General features: G+C 40.6%; 1 protein-coding gene across 1 annotated transcript; it reads left to right on the top strand.

The window, feature by feature from the left end:
- The first annotated feature begins 476 nt into the window (after positions 1-476).
- pdcd6 (programmed cell death 6) lies at positions 477-13365 on the top strand. Its single transcript, XM_068304448.1, has 6 exons — positions 477-671; positions 4205-4266; positions 10059-10103; positions 10690-10848; positions 11642-11751; positions 12504-13365. The coding sequence occupies exons 1-6, from the start codon at positions 589-591 to the stop codon at positions 12600-12602; spliced, it is 558 nt and encodes a 185-aa protein (XP_068160549.1). The 5' UTR covers positions 477-588; the 3' UTR covers positions 12603-13365.
- Positions 13366-16146: the final 2781 nt, after the last annotated feature.

The raw sequence follows: 16146 nt of genomic DNA, 5'->3' as shown, positions 1-16146 counted from the left end.
GCAGATAACTGCTTAACATAGTTAATGTTAAACCAATATAGACTAGTGGCTGCTTTGAGGGATCGATGTGTGATAAAACATGGCATCTGTAGTAATGATCCAATATCACAACATTTACAGGAGTAATTTATTTTTCTTTACTTTTTCTTCATTTTCAAGTCTGTGTACTGCAGGGACAGAAATGAGAAGGAATTTGTACTTAAAAATAATCAATATGGATTTTGGACACATGCTTGACTTAAAACAAACGATAAACCAGCAGGTTGCTATAAAGTCAATCAGAAATTGACAAATTTATTTTATTTATTTTATATATTTGCAAACGGAATTAATCTCATGGAAACTATTTTAAAACATTACACGATACGGTTTCTATTTTTACACGGATAAGGGGAGGGGCAGGTCTGACGTCATCCTCTTTCTGCGTGAGGGTGAATGATTGGCCCCGCCTCTGCGCGCGAGCAGGAAGGCAGGGCCGTTAGTGGGTGTTGGAGTCTGATTGAAGCGTAACAGGGAGGAAACTACAGAAGGAGGAAGAGCAGTCTGTGGGTGTCATTAGCACATTTCTGACAGAGCAGTCCCCTAAAAATGGCGTATCACAGTCCGTACAAAGCTCCGCCGCACATCAACGCTCCCCCGGACCAGGGCTTCCTGTGGAATATCTTTCAGAGGTGAGTGTCACTCGGGCTCCGCAGTGAAAAGTACTGCCGTTTTCTGCGCGGAGAGGACGAGAGAGCGGTTAGACTGTTTCCTTCCTATTTGTGTCTTTACTTTTGAGCCGATGAAACTGTTGTGGCACACGGTGGTGCCCCGCGGTGACACTGAGATTTTTCAATTATAAGGTTACCTCTCAGTTGTGGAGCTTCCTGGAAATACAACTACACGAATAGCAAGTAGCTATTCCACGTCACTCACCGGTGACATTAGTACTAGCTCGGCTCCTGTCATTGTTCTTGATGGAGTCATGTCAACCAGTTGTTATAACCGGTGACTTGTCTTCTTCACCAGTGACATTTGGGGTCCAAGGACCTCCAAGAGTCCTTGAGTGTGTTTGTTCTGGTGTTCCGCTTTCATTCAAAACCAGGGGTGTGAGATAATATTCATGAATGAATCATTCTACTGTCTGTTTCTGAACCTAAACATCTCCAGATGAGATTTTCTAAAAATAAAAATAAAAATCCTTACAATTGTTAACATGTTTTGTGCAGTGTGGTGTCTATTCAGGGGAATCTGACCACTTTATAATACATCTGTGTCAATAACATGTCGTAAACTAATTTTGATTCTGGCCTGATGTTACACTAACAATGTCTGATAGAAATCAGTTTTCTCCTAGGAGTGAAAAGTGTGCCAGCGGCAGAGAAGGTCACCGTGTTGGTGGCAGAAGGGAATAGTTGATTTGCTTTTGCCCCTGGAGTAGTAAGATATCCAGTTATGTAATACTGCAGAGGATTTTTTTTCTTCTCCTGCTTTGGTTTCTCACAACATTTCAATGCTGCATGTGCTGCTAAGCTCCAAACAATCCTTACGAATTATTGATGTGTGGTGTAAATCAGCTTGGCTGCACATATATCTTCACTTCTGCTGATATCATTCTCTCACATTCGTATTCGCAGCACATCTCATGACTACCACAGCCATCACCTTACATCACACAGGTATAGAAATATGACTGCCATGAACACAAATACACAGTCATCACTCACGTGGGCATTGTGGTGCCTTATCAGCTGCCTCTTGGTGGAAAAATGACAAAGCCCTGCTGGAATTCCCTCAGTCATGTGATCAGTTTAAGTCAATAGTGCACAGATGATGCAGGACGGCTCTCAATCTCATTTACACACTATGACTCACCATCCCACAGTTGCATTATTTCTGGTAATCCCTTTATTTTAAGGATCACATTGAAGCTGTAAGCCTCATTAAAGGATCATTAAATCCAAAAGTTAATGACTGAAGAAGACTGCAGTCCATTTTTTCTTCTATTAAGTTACCTTTGTTTACTTGACTTCACACTGAATGAATCATGAGGGAATCATTCTCTTGTGTGACCTGCTATGACAAAAATGTTTTTAGCCCAGCCCTCCAAGAGCAAAGAACGACAACAGGAGTTAGATTTAGAAGGAACACAGTTGTTGCTATGTCATTTAATGAATTAGAATTAAGAATAAAAACTGAATTAGAACTTGGAATATTTAGAAGAATTTGGAATAATTAAATAAATGTTTTAGGAAAGATAATGTCTGATGTAGAGTAAATGAACAGGACCGATTATGAAAGCAAAACCCACCAAAAATTACAGAGAATTAGAAAGTGACTCAGGCAAAAGGATTTCCTTGTGAAGTATTTGGAGATTTCTATTTTCTGCTCTGTGAACCGCGGCGACTTTGCCAAACTTTAGACTGTATGTGGAAAGTAAGACGGCCTTTGTTCCACAAGCAGTAGTCCAACTTGACTGGTTAATGGGAAACACTGAAACATGGGAAAATGTGAGACGGATAATTGAAGGAGCAATGATTTGTTTTTTTTCTGCACCATCCATCTGTTTCATGTACAAATTCCGTATTTGACAGCATGAAAGATAGAAACGCCAGATGTTCAACTGTCTGCGCTGCAGGAGAGAAGTTTTGATTTAAAAAAAAAAAACTTTTTCATCTCAATTTACATAAAAGTCTGGTGAGGTAACTTGACTTGAGGCAGAGCAAATTAGTTAGGGGGAGGTGGAGAATTGGGGGGGGGTCAGACTCTACACACATGCTTCTTTGAGTTAATCTATGTGTTTGTAAAGGTTGTGTACCTCGACATCCTCCACCACCCCATCAGTCCTACACCGTGACAAAGCTCTCATTTATGGAGGCTATGAGAGCTGTTTCTTCTCCCCTGAGAGACCAGACAGGTCTCTTTATATTTGTTTTTCCTATTTCAGGTTGGGGGGGGGGGGTGTATGCAGACATATAGGCGATTGCCATATAGAAATCACTGAAATCTGTAGAGGTGGAGATATGACGACACAGCGTCACACCTCAGCACTGGGACATACTGTATTTGTGTGTAGGGTTTCCCCCATCGTGTACCTCCCTCTTCTTCCCCGCTGTTATTCAGACGTTGTTTGTCTAGCGTGTTCTTTGTGTACAGGCTGGCCAGGTATGTTGCTAAGGAACAGCTGAGTCACTAGGCTACATGTCAAACTGTGACCCTGCTGTTTGTGTCAATTTCCATCTCATGAATGGTTTTGTCCCTTCATCTCAGGGAGACATGACTCAGCTTGGAGTTATGGCTGTGCGTATCTTCACAGTCGAGTTGCGCCGTATTTGAGGAGATGGTTTGAAATTCAGAAGAATGCCGTCACAGTGCTGAGATCTGTATTCATGTCATGCCTTACTTTCTGAAGGGGTTTTCCTCATGCTTACTCACTCCAGACTACTGGTATGTTTTTTCCATGATCTAAAAACTCTGTGTCAGCCAGAAGATGACACAGCCAGAAGCTATTCCTACTTTGACCAACAGTGATAAGACAATTCCAGAAGCTTCTCATCACACAAAAGAACATGAGTTTAACATTGATTCAGAGTGTTTCAACAGGAGACATTGAAGGGTTCATTTAAAAGCAATTAGACTGATCTCTTTAGACACTGAAGTGCTTTCCCTTCCTTGCTCCTCTGCAGTAGATGTGCACATTTCTCAGTTCTAACTTTATACATGGATGCTGTAGATTAGCACACACCCTAAAGAGGAAAACTTAATTTCCTATAAGTTAATCACGTCTTGAATTACTTAGTTCTGACGTTTAACCAGACATTTTAGCAACATTTAGACATTTGCATCCTGTTATACAAGTAATTTTCCTCATTAATCCAGTCTAACACTAATCTGTAATCACTCGTGATGAAGGTGTATGTAAAGCGGCAGGGATGACATGAGCAAAAACACCTAGCCAACAAATATGACACAACCAGAGGACATAAATACCTTAAAGGAAGTCACTTGTCCATCCAGTCCCAGGGGCTGTGAGTGTATTATCTGCTTTGTGTGTCCTGATCATAGGACTCCATTCATTCTCAGTAAACTGTTGAAACCCTGACACGTGCCAGGACGATAAAGTTTCAGCTGGTGAGAGTTTATGCCCACTACTATTGTGTGTTGGATTGTGTGGGTGTGTGAAGTGGATAATGCAGGCAGTATCTAATCTGTGTATCCTCCCCAGGGTGGACAAGGACCGGAGTGGAGTGATATCAGACTCAGAGCTTCAGCAGGCCTTATCGAATGGTGCGTAGCAGGCTGTCCTGCAGCCTCTATTTGTTCTTTTTTCTGACTATTCCTGTGCTTTTCTGCTGTTTTTTTTTTTTTGACCCAGTTGCCTCTTTTCCATCTCTTTGTTACACACCATCAACTGCTTTTTGATTTAAGCAACCACCATGAGGATGCAGGAAATATATGTATTTTTTCTCCCAGAGGGGCAGGTGAACACAATAAAAAGAAACACTTCTATTTTTATCCAAGGACAACAAAGAAGAAGAGGATGGTGAAATGTTTCAGTGTAGCTTCAAGGATAAGGGCTCATTGTGTCAATGATGAGGACCTGTTGTTTCAAACATGACTGAATTCCAGTTTACAGTTATAAACTGCATGCAGTATTGTGAAAATGTAAAGTTTGCCCGGTCAATGTGGTGGAGATACTTAGCGATTGTAATCCAGTGAGGAGTGTCTGTGGCAGAAGGGGAGTTTATCTGAGAATGATGGGAGTATAATTGCTCTTGGATCCATTTGGCTCAAGAGTAGGAGGAGGAGGAGGATTCAAACAGGATTAAGGGGCGACTTCCCACTGGGTCCTTGTGATTCTGCAAGGCAGGTTATGGAGCGGTGATGAATAAAAGATGCAAGTAGAGTTCTCTGCTGAAATCCCTAAGTTTTACTCTGGCTTGGACCGAGAAGAGCAGCAGGCTGATAAAATATCTGCTTTCGTACCTAAACAAAAACCGCGCCAGCATCATTCCTGTCTTTGCTCACAGTGAAAATACGTCTATGTTTAACAACACGTATGTAGAGACACACAAGTCACCCAGAAGCTGCAGCACATGTTGATGCTTAGTTCGTCATCAGCATATGTTCCATACCAAGGTTATGGCTGAATCACTCCGACAGTTTTTTCCAAAGACTTTTCACCAAATCGTTTTTCACGAACACTTCAGACAACAGCGGGCGTTGTAGAAGCAAGCAGCAGAGAAGCGGACGATGTAGAAGCCAGCAGCAGAGAAACAAGCTGTTATCAGGCTGCGCAGTGGCTCTGGCTCCGCATACTGATTAGTGTGTGAGTGAGTGGGTCTCTGTGCATGCATGCATGAGCTGCGCGCATGTTTATCCTCATCATGTGTGAGGGTTGTTCATTTCATCAGCAGTTGTTCTAAGGCTCGACGTGATGCCTTTTTGCTTTGACAGTCGAGGCATAAACTTCTTTAGTTAGGTGTTGTGTGTCTCTTTTTGTGCTTCTTTCTTGGGCTCCACCAGCTCATAAGTCTCACTGTGATATGAATCAGAGCCAGTGAGGATGAGTGCACACTGCGCCACATCCTGTCCTGCATTACGAGCTGAAGCCACCAATCCTGACTGGCCTGTCTGTCGGAGTATTTGTCGTTGAGCCTCCAATGACCTGTACCGCAACTCCTGTCCCTCTGTTTTACTTCTCCTCCCTCAGGGGGATGGCAGAAGAAGAAGGGGAGGTTATGGAGGGTAGACGTGGCATTTCTCTATTGTTACTGCACAATTTACTGATCCCTTCTCTCACTATGTTCAATAATTGTCTTTTCTCAAATCTGTCAGCCTCCCTCTCCACTTTCTCACTTTGAAGATGTCACTTTGTCTTGTGTTAGTGTTATCATCAGTGTTTCTACCTGTCTGACACTCCTCTCCTCTCCTCTCCTCTCCTCTCCTCTCCTCTCCTCTCCTCTCCTCTCCTCTCCTCTCCTCTCCTCTCCTCTCCTCTCCTCTCCTCTCCTCTCCTCTCCTCTCCTCTCCTCTCCTCTCCTCTCCTCTCCTCTCCTCTCCTCTCCTCTCCTCTCCTCTCCTCTCCTCTCCTCTCCTCTCCTCTCCTCTCCTCTCCTCTCCTCTCCTCTCCTCTCCTCTCCCTGTGTGTGACTACTGTATGTGTAACTTACTTATTAATAACACGTACAACATTTTCTGCACTATAAGGCGCACTGGATTATAAGGCGCATCTGATTATAAGGTGTGTCTGATTATAAGTCAATGAATGGCCTATTCTAAAATGGATTTCATATATAAGGCGCACTGGATTATAAGGTGCACTGTCAGTTTTTGAGAAAATGAAAGGCTTTTAGGTGTGCCTTATAATGTGCAAAATACTGTATAGGTTCTTTGTATTTCTGTGTTGAGTTGCAGTATGTTTTTGTGCCTCCTTCCTATGCGTAGATCGCACCAGATTGCCATTATTTCCCTGCTCTTTTCCACCCACAAACTTCTTTTCAAGTACCTGTACTTACTGAAGTGTGCAGTAGCAGTAAAATCCTGCTGCTTGCTTTGCAGATTGCAAAGTTGGAACAACAGCAGGACTCGGGGGTTGTATGTTACTGTCAGACTGGAGGTCAGTCATAAGGGCATGAGCATCGGTTATTTTAAACCAATGCCGATCTTTCTCCTCTTCTTTCTCTTTAGCCTTTTCCGTTACAGTGAACCAAATCCAGCCTGATGTCCTCAGCTAACGCTCTGAGTCACCAGTGCTGTTCCTGAGTGACAAGATTTCTTCAGTATAGCCTGCTGGTGTGTGTGTCATGCATCATGAGGTGTTATCTGACATAAATTACAAAAACAAACAGAAATTGAGAATGACATGCTGACCTACCCACTGGCTGGAGGCTTTATGACAAGTAGGCAATAGTTTTCAGATCAGTAAATGCTGCACAGAGAGGGGAAGTAACAAAATACAAATACCAAGTATTTTTCAAATAGAACTATAGCTCCTAATCCCTGAATTCAGTATGTTCTCATAGAATCTTATATTAGTATAACATGAGGTTCACTTAGAATCACATAAAAAATGCAGTGGAAATGTCTTACATACATTTACCTTTATTCTTAGAGTACTTTTCAGAGCCTGTGCTGAAGAACTTGAATCCTTTCTTATTTCTAAGTAAATTCTGTTGTACTTTTGCCTCATCTGATGCTGGAAAACATCAGCTATTACAAACATAAATGCCCAAACTGCAGATGTTTCAGAAGGATGTTATTGAGGATTATGACGATGAAAACTTAGTTTGTTTGATGGTTGTGTTATGTTAACACTACTAAATAAACAACCATGAGATTTGGTGGGAGGAAGAGTCCTGGACCAGAACAGACTACATTTGATGCAGACCCAGATAAAGGAGGACTGTTACGACTGAGTTATTTAGTTATTTCTCTCTGGTTAAGCATGTGTGTGTTCTGTGAAGTTTGTGGCTGTAAATGTTTGGTTCATACCATGTATGTGCGCATATATCAAGTGTATATTTCACTGAGTTCTAGCTCAGCCCTTCTGAACACACGGCTCTCACTTCAATCTGTTTTTCCACCGAGTTGCCTCTCTCTTCACCTCCTACATGCCCTCTTTCCCCTCCTTTCTCCTCCCTCCCTCCCCACCTCAGCAGTGAGAGAGTCCAGTGTATGGACCAGACAGAGGGGTTATTGTACAAATTGGTCATCAGACGTACACATAGACACACACAAACATCTTGACTATACTCATGCTGGGCAGTCACAGTGTGGCCAGGAAGTCCGTGCTTGTTCCTCTGTATTTGTAAGAGCTCTGATGCAGCAGCAACATTTATGCAGTCACCAAAGGAGAATTGTGCCTAACAGGCCGACCACCTGGCAGATTCAACCAGAAGCGTAACATTTTGTCATGTAACTGTAGTTTTTTTTTAAAGTAAGCTAGAAATAGACCAAAAAGGAAATCATCCAGGCTGTTATACTGCTGACATAAGCTTATTTCAGAATGAAGGAAAACATAAATGACAGGTAACTTATTAACGCTATCCCTTTGGGTTGTTTGTCCACCTGAGACGACTGGTAGTTTAATTTTTAAGCTCCTAAATTTGTGGGAGATTACTATTACACGTAAGAAATTGTTGAAGGCACTCTTATCAAAAATCTTTAATAATGTGGTTCAAGGTCAAATGAATACTGAGGAGTCTACCTCCATTTTAGCAGACTAACTCAAAACTAACATAACAAGTGACAATTCTCACAGCTAAATCAGCATTTACTTTTTCAGTTTAGCATGTTAGCATGCTAACAAAGTTCAGCACTAAACACAAACACAACAAAGACTGAATGTCAAAACTGACGGCGTCTGTCTGATAGCCAGTCAGTCCAGTTTCGTAGCTGCTGTTCAAAATCTAATCTAATCATCGGTGTTGGTTCAGTGGACAAAATAGGTTAGGGGGAAAATGAGGTATTTTTAGGACTGTATTGCAGTAAATTAACTCATATAATTGTATCGTGCTGCGATCGGAATCTCAATAAATGTTGTACAATGTCAGTGGATGTAGATCGTGCCTCCTAACAAAGCTCCAGTCAGGGCTTTAAGCGTAGTCCCAGAACAACTCACCCACCGTCTCAAAAAGACTCACCCATCAATAGAACCAACCATTAAGACCCTCTAAGACTTCTTCAAAGGTGAAATTTCAGTTCAAACAAATGAAATGTAAAACAGATTTTTGTGTTCTTTTATTTTTCTTTAAACAAGAGTCTACATAAAAAAGATTGAAGCTCCTATGACTGTTTGTGAACATGCTAGTGTAAATAAACTGGTGGGAAATCACAAACAAGAAGGACCAGGTCAATGAGAAGATAGTTCAAACCTCACAAATGAGGTTTTAGGGTTTAGTTGGAGGTTCAGGGAAATAGTTTCTGTCAAATGTAGGTGAGACAGTTCAGTTGCTCACAAATCAAACAAAACCTCATGCATGATGTTCTTTTCATCTCCTCAAGTCTGTTTATGTGGTTTCCTCTCCTTTCTGTTTTCTCATTCCCTCTTATGTTCATCCTCTTTTTTTGTTTGTTACGTCTTTGGAATAAAGTGAGATAAGTCATCAAAGATTTATATATCTTAATAAATCTTAGTTTTGGAGGTGGCATTAAAATGTCACATGGAGTGATTGCTTTCAAGTATTTTTTAAAATAATGGCTTCGAAGCAGCTTGTCATTTTTCTGCTCACATTTGTGAGCAGAATTGTTACTGTCTCACTAGAAAACAACAACCCATAAAACAGGAGGTGGAAGTCTGCTCCAGCTGGCTAAATCCAAAAAGGGTTTGGTTGTACCTCAAACCCAGGAATTAAAAGATAATTAAAAAGAATTATCATGATCAGCTGTAAACATGTTCAAACTGGTTTCTAATGAAATCAAACAGTGAATTATTTAGTTTCACACTTCCCTCATCATCCTCCACCATTGAGCTCATAATTGGGAGTGTGACTGCAGCACATTTCTTTGTGACAACATGCCCCATTCTTTATATTCTTCTTGCTTATATTGTGGTGTATTAGACAGCATACCATGTACTCTAGTAATGAGAGTCTCTTCTTATTCGGTTGCTGCTCTCATCTCTACCACATCACAAAGAAACATGAGAACCAACACTCTGTGGCTCTCGGCAAACCCAGTGGCCTGGGATCCCACTAATCAGCCTCGTGCTGCTAGCTCTCTCCATACAACAAACAAATTCCAGTTACCACCAGAACCTTACCTAAACGTAATGTAAACTGACCTTATTATTGATATTATTTATCTGTGAATTGAGATCAAATTTGCCTTCATTGGTTGTCTGAAGATAATGAGGTGATGACTCTATGAATAAATGAAAGATAGTAAATGATAGACAAGCTGTCATACGAAAACATTGTGAAACCAAAGATAAAGGTTTTATTTTCTCATAATTGTCGTGTCTAGAGATGTATTATCAGTTATAACCAATTTATCTTGTATTTTTAACTTCCATTCAAGTGGAGCTACTCTATGTTGTAATGGACTGGTTTGTTTTTAACTGGTGTTCTGTCCCACAGGCACATGGACTCCATTCAACCCGGTGACGGTACGCTCCATCATATGTAAGTAGCTGTTGACAAAGGTAGCTCTCAGACGTTCCCATGAAAACCGGATAGATTAATTTTTAGAGCAATCTGAGAGTAGAAACTAAAGTGTCCTTTGATTAACTGGGTACCGCTGTAGAGGAAACGGGTGGCCATCAATAAAAAGAGTGGGAGAGTTTACTTTCTAGTTTGATTCCAGCCCTATGTAGATTTGATTTAAAATTCAATATTGAATGGTATTGTTTCTCATGTAGACATAAAATACACAGTACATTTTCTTCCTTTTCTGTTGTGTGACTTGCAGAATAAATACCATAATTCCATGGCTTTCCTTTCACACTGTACCATACTCTGTAAATCCATCCTATGATATCACTCCCTTTGTTGGGAGCTAATGAGATTAAACTGCGCAGAGATGAGGAGTGGAGTTTTGTTTGGGAGGATAAACAGTTTTCTGTCTTATAACGGAGGCTTTTGGTGCAGAAAAGTTGTCTGGTCTCTGATGGCCAGTTTACACTGTGTGTGGTTACAGTACATCTGTAAATGAGTCATGCTTTAACATATGAGACGGGGTGAATCATTAACCCCCCTCTCTTTTCTTCAGCCATGTTTGATAGGGAAAATAAAGGCGGGGTGAACTTCAATGAGTTTGCTGGCGTGTGGAAGTACATCACCGACTGGCAGAACATCTTCAGGACCTACGACAGGGACAACTCTGGGTTCATCGATAAGAACGAGCTCAGACAAGCCCTGACTGGATTTGGTGAGCAGCAAAGTATGCATGTGTAGTTAAATCTCATTACTGGTGGTGGGCTACATAGCTGTCACCCATCTCTGGGTTAAAAGGTCGGATTCCATTTTTTCAGTAATTGGTATTTTTAGATTGTTCATTGAAATAATAGTTCAGAATTTAGTTAATAATTGTATCTTGTGTAATAAGTGCTTGCTTAGCTTAATGTTAGCAATCGCTATCAGGCATGAAAAGACAAAATGATCACTTTGGAAACAGAATTTACAGATGGAGAACTGGAACATAAAGTTTTGTCTGTAATCATTGGGGACCATTTGAAGACTGTAGTCACCTCCTATTCGCTTTGCTATCACTGGATTCATCCTCTTCTAGTTACAAAGACCTAAATTCAATTATCTAAAACTCAAAAATGTTCTCTCAATCTACTTGCGTTCAATGTTTCATGATTTCTGTTTGTTTTTGATTTCAGGTGTTTGCACAAAAAATTTAAAATTCTGTTCAGTAAAATCCTTAAAGCTTCAGTTTTTCAGCAATTCCAGAACAGCAACATTTAAAATTGATGACAATACATTGTAGCTAAAGCTGCACTACTAGTTCAGTGAAAAGCAGCAAAACTGTGAACAGTACCTGAGATTAAAGCCTGTAATTTGTCACTACCGGCCCAGTCAACCCAACCATCAGATCTGACTGACCTGACTCTTCTCCAACAGTCAAGGTCACATCTGATTTAAAGACTCTGCAGACGCTGGTGTCACTGAGGATCCATGCCCGCTATATTGTTAATGATTATTTATGTTTCTTGCAGGCTATCGTCTATCAGATCAGTTTTACAGCATACTGATAGAAAAGTTTGACCGTCAGAGGAAGGGACAAGTTGCCTTTGATGACTTCATCCAGTGCTGCATTGTACTCCAGGTAACAAATGTACACTAAATAAAATAAACTGCTTTTAATTTCCACGTTGATGCTATTGGAACCGCATGGAGCTGCATATAAACCCTCTATTTGATAGGACAGATGACCAGAGAACCTCCCGTTTGTGGAGTTATATTGTCAATATTGTGGAGAAGAATTACTCATCAATTCAGATCCATCAACGGGATTTTTCAATCCTGTTTTCAAATACACATGATGAATATTCAATGCCGTTTTGTTTAGCACTTGAATCACAACATGCCTACTCTTTTATTCCTCAGATTCAGAGGGGAATTTTAATTATGCAAACACATTAGTCTTCTCTTTTAGATTATTAATCTCCTGCGGAAGTTCCACTTTGAGCCTGCAGTAAGTCTACACATATTCCGCTGTAGAGAAGCTGAAGTAGCTCTCGAGATGCTCTGCATAACTGTCGTTATTAAAATACCTCATTCAAGGTGTCACAATATCTCCAGCTCCAAAAATACAGATTCGTATTAGTGACCTTGTGCTGAATATATTCATATCCCTGCCAAGCAATAAATAATTCAAGCCCTTAGATATATTCAGTATCCCTGAACTTAATGTCTTTTTACTGTAAAATAATTGTGTGAAATGTAAATTGTGACTGAAAAGGCAGTCTTCCAAAGTGATTTTTTTAATTTGTAGTAGAGACTTTATAAAAATAAGAAATTAGAGGTTGGTGTTATGATTAAAGCGTTTAATTTCCTTTTCTTCTCCCCTTTGCATAGAGGTTGACTGACGTCTTCAGGCGGTACGACACAGACCAGGATGGCTGGATCCAAGTTTCATATGAACAGTATTTATCAATGGTCTTCAATATAGTATAACGCACATGGATCACCACAATAGAGCACAACTGGACACAACTGTGCCAAAGCTACCCCCACCTCCCAGATGTATGACATGTTGCACACTGCAAGATTTAAAAGTGATTATTAGTCCCAGTTCAGCTGTTGCACACAAATTTAGAAAAATAATACAAATGGCTTTAAATGAGCCTTCTTTTGTTTGGGTTGTAAAATCTCTTGTTTGGAGGTGCAACTGGGAAAGCTTGATGTCTGAAGAAAAATCTTGTAGTGATTTGTTTGATGACCAATCTGAGCTATGTCTGTGAAAGGGTTGGGGATATAATGGGCACACTGTCTTTTTGTCTGTTATTGTCGATAAACTTTTTAATGTCTTAACTTAAATTGAAACAATTTAAGAAAATAACATGTCGAGAGTAAAGATGATGCATTGTAAATATGATTTAAAATGCATTGCATGCTTTAAAGGGAAATTCGATCCCACATTGAAGCATGCTATCCCTTTCTCTTGTCTTTTCCTATGTCCAGTTTTGCTCAAAGCTATGTTTACAAAAACAGTGAAAGCGGGTGTTGACCTGCTTTGAGATTCACTTACATGCCAGCTTTACATGCCATATTTGTACAAACTTATTTTAAGGGAAAACTTCCGACGTTAGAACCTATAATTTTTGGTAGAGTAAGCATAACGCCTTTAGTAGGACTTTTTTTTTTTTTGCATGATGCCTTAACAATGTATAAAAAGAATACAAAAAGAGAAATCTTTTATTAAAAAAGATAAAACATTTTCCTGGAGTTCTATCTTTGTTTAATGGTTGTGGAAGACAAGGAAACTGTCGATTTAACTTTGTCTAATGCCGCCCTCTTCTGTCAGTAGGGAGTTAGCAGTGCTGCAGTCCATCAAATGTGTCCCAGAACCTTGTTGTGCTTTTGTTTCTCCTGGGAAGAATAAAAGTGGTGCACTGTCGTCCTATACTTGTTGAGCGCAAACTTCCCCGACGGTTCCGCAGTATAAATATCTATTACTGTACTATCATTAGACAGTTAAATTAATTCTGCTCAATTTGGTGAATGACAGTTACGTGATTTTAATGGGTTTAAGTTTTCTGAGGCGATGATTTTTAGAGTTTAAGCGCTGTCAGGAAGACCGGCACAGGAATGAGTTGAAACATGCAGTGACTTCATAAAGACTGTAGGTGGCAGCACAGGTCCCCATGATATTGGCATATATAGTACAGTATAACGCTTGAGCCCGTAGTCTGCAAAAACCGGGTAAATATGAGTTAACTCAGTTCAGCAAATAAACGAGAACACAACTGCATAGTTAAACTCAAATTCCCTGTATAAAGTATTAATTTTTGGGGTCATGTTTCAGTGATAATGTGATTTTATTCCCAAAGCATACACGTTGGTAAATAGAACAAGTACATTTGTCACCTTAACCGATGGATAATATCCATTGACCAGAATGCCACCGCACACTTATTCGCTTTTCTGCTAAATTTATTTTAAAAACGGATTGATTTATTGGAAGCAGGAAAAATACTATCATAAATTATAACCAGAAATGTACAGTATTTACATGACAAAAACATGATTTTGCATTTCTCTCACAAAATTGTGGCTTAACTCTCAAAATTCTAACTTTGAGCACCCCTCCTACATGACCTAAGGTAACATCAGAAAAGTACAAGAGGTGTTTCATGCTCCATCCAAAAAAAAAAAGATTTCAGTCTCTCCTGGCTGAGTTTAGTTTATGAGCGTCTTCTTCTTAGACTAGACTGTGTGCATGAGGTGAACGCATCCTGTAGCTTTGTTTTTCTTGCTGTCTTGGTTGCAGCCTTTGTGGTTGACAACTAGAATTCTTGGGGTGATCCCAACAATGTCAGGTCAACTGCCTGCTGCAACCGCAAACCATAACCACTCATAAATACAGACTGAAGCGGAGAAAGAACCTTAGACTTCACCTCAGTCCAGACAATCACTTCATTTTTTCACTATTGTCGTGAGTTCTGTCGTCAGATCTGCCCACATAAATGGACTTCATGTACTGTGGGGTTTGAACTTACAGTCTGAGCTGTGGTCTGTATTAGCTACTGTCTGTGTATCTACGACACATCATTCAGACCCGGGTCTGTTGTTACTCTGGGGTAGAGCTGATGTCCATAATGTGGTGAGATGACCTGGAGGCTTTCGACAGGGTCCCAGACTTGACTCTGTGCTGATTGAGGAGGGTGAATTTGTTCTTCATCTCTCATTGTGTTCGATGAGATAATTTCCATATGTCTGTTTACTACTTCTGTAGCTACAGCTGATGAGCTTCCTTTACCACACAGACGGACAGGGAAACTGTGGAAAAACTGCAAGCCTGGCTTGGTGTAACCCAACCCACCAAGCAGAACTTCAGTGACATGTAATATCTTTATGTTTAATCTTCACGAGTGCTGAAGCATGGAAACATATTGGGGTATTTATTATGTGCTAGACTGCTTCTTGAACAGGATCAGCAGTGTCCTGGAGTCTCCTCTGATTGCTTGGCAACTCTGTAATGTCATAAAATGTATGGAATTGTTTTAGTCCAGCTTCTTTACACCCCTTGAGTCTGTGGATTGAGCTGACATGGCATAAAGAACACACACCTGTGAGCTGGACTTCAACTGCCCAAAGCCAGGGTCCTGCCATGGCTCCTAATACCTCTAAAAATAATCATCACAAACTGAATGGGCGCCTTCCCCCCCCGGTAGAAATAATGTCTTCAACCTGTCTGCTTTGGAACGTGCACCCTGGCCTCCAAACACACGAGTGTATACTTTGTCTGGGTACTTCAGAGGTTGGAGCCTCTCCAGCTGAAGGCTGCTCGATGCCACTGGTCCCCGCTGTGGAGAAGAAAGTGTCAGAGAGTCGTTAGCTCATGTTGAGACACAGTAGGTTGTTCCAGCTGAAGTGTCTCTTCTGCGTTTCCCACCATGTCTGTAATGGGATTTTAATCGTCTGACCACACATTCCTGTCAGCAGCTTGTCCCGTATCTCTGCCCCGACATAACAAGAACACTGACCTTCGCTGGTGATTAGCAGTCTGTCTGCGTTAGGAGATGACAAGGAGGGAGGTTCAGGTTTGGATGTAGTGTTTCTTAAAACATAAGGAATCCATTTTGCTCAAATTAACATCAACGTGAACGCTCTCTCAGCTCTTGTTTTTTTTAGTGTTGGCATACTTTTTTTGGTGTCTTTTTAACCCCACAAATTAAAAGTAATTGCTTGCTTTAGGTTTTGATTACTCTAGCACACACTTAGAGTGTATGGATTTGTATATTTGTGGGTGTTCACGGTCATGTGGGGTCAAAATGTCAACCCAGCTGTTTCACTATAGTGTAGGTTCAACTGTGCTGGGAGGTGAATCCATTTTTAATATCTATAAATCCTCATTAGTTTTTCTGTTCTTATTTTACCTCCACAAAGTCCGGTAGATGCATGTTGTGAATAAGAGAGGACTGACAGTGTTCCCCAAACCTTTTAAGAAACTTCATATTTTCAACACATTTTCACCATGGACCACAGGGTGTCGGGG

This window comes from Antennarius striatus, chromosome 20, assembly GCF_040054535.1.
Source record: "Antennarius striatus isolate MH-2024 chromosome 20, ASM4005453v1, whole genome shotgun sequence".
In the NCBI taxonomy this organism is placed as follows: Eukaryota; Metazoa; Chordata; class Actinopteri; order Lophiiformes; family Antennariidae; genus Antennarius; species Antennarius striatus.
Note: the sequence above shows the minus strand (reverse complement) of the source record. Positions and strands in the feature narration are given on the sequence as shown.

Bases quoted from the DNA above. Each gene is read 5' to 3' on its own strand.
- pdcd6 (XM_068304448.1), top strand. From the start codon at position 589: ATGGCGTATCACAGTCCGTACAAAGCTCCGCCGCACATCAACGCTCCC. The intron at 4,267-10,058 runs GTGCGTAGCAGG...TCTGTCCCACAG, and splicing joins TCAGCAGGCCTTATCGAATG to GCACATGGACTCCATTCAAC. The intron at 10,104-10,689 runs GTAAGTAGCTGT...TCTTTTCTTCAG, and splicing joins GACGGTACGCTCCATCATAT to CCATGTTTGATAGGGAAAAT.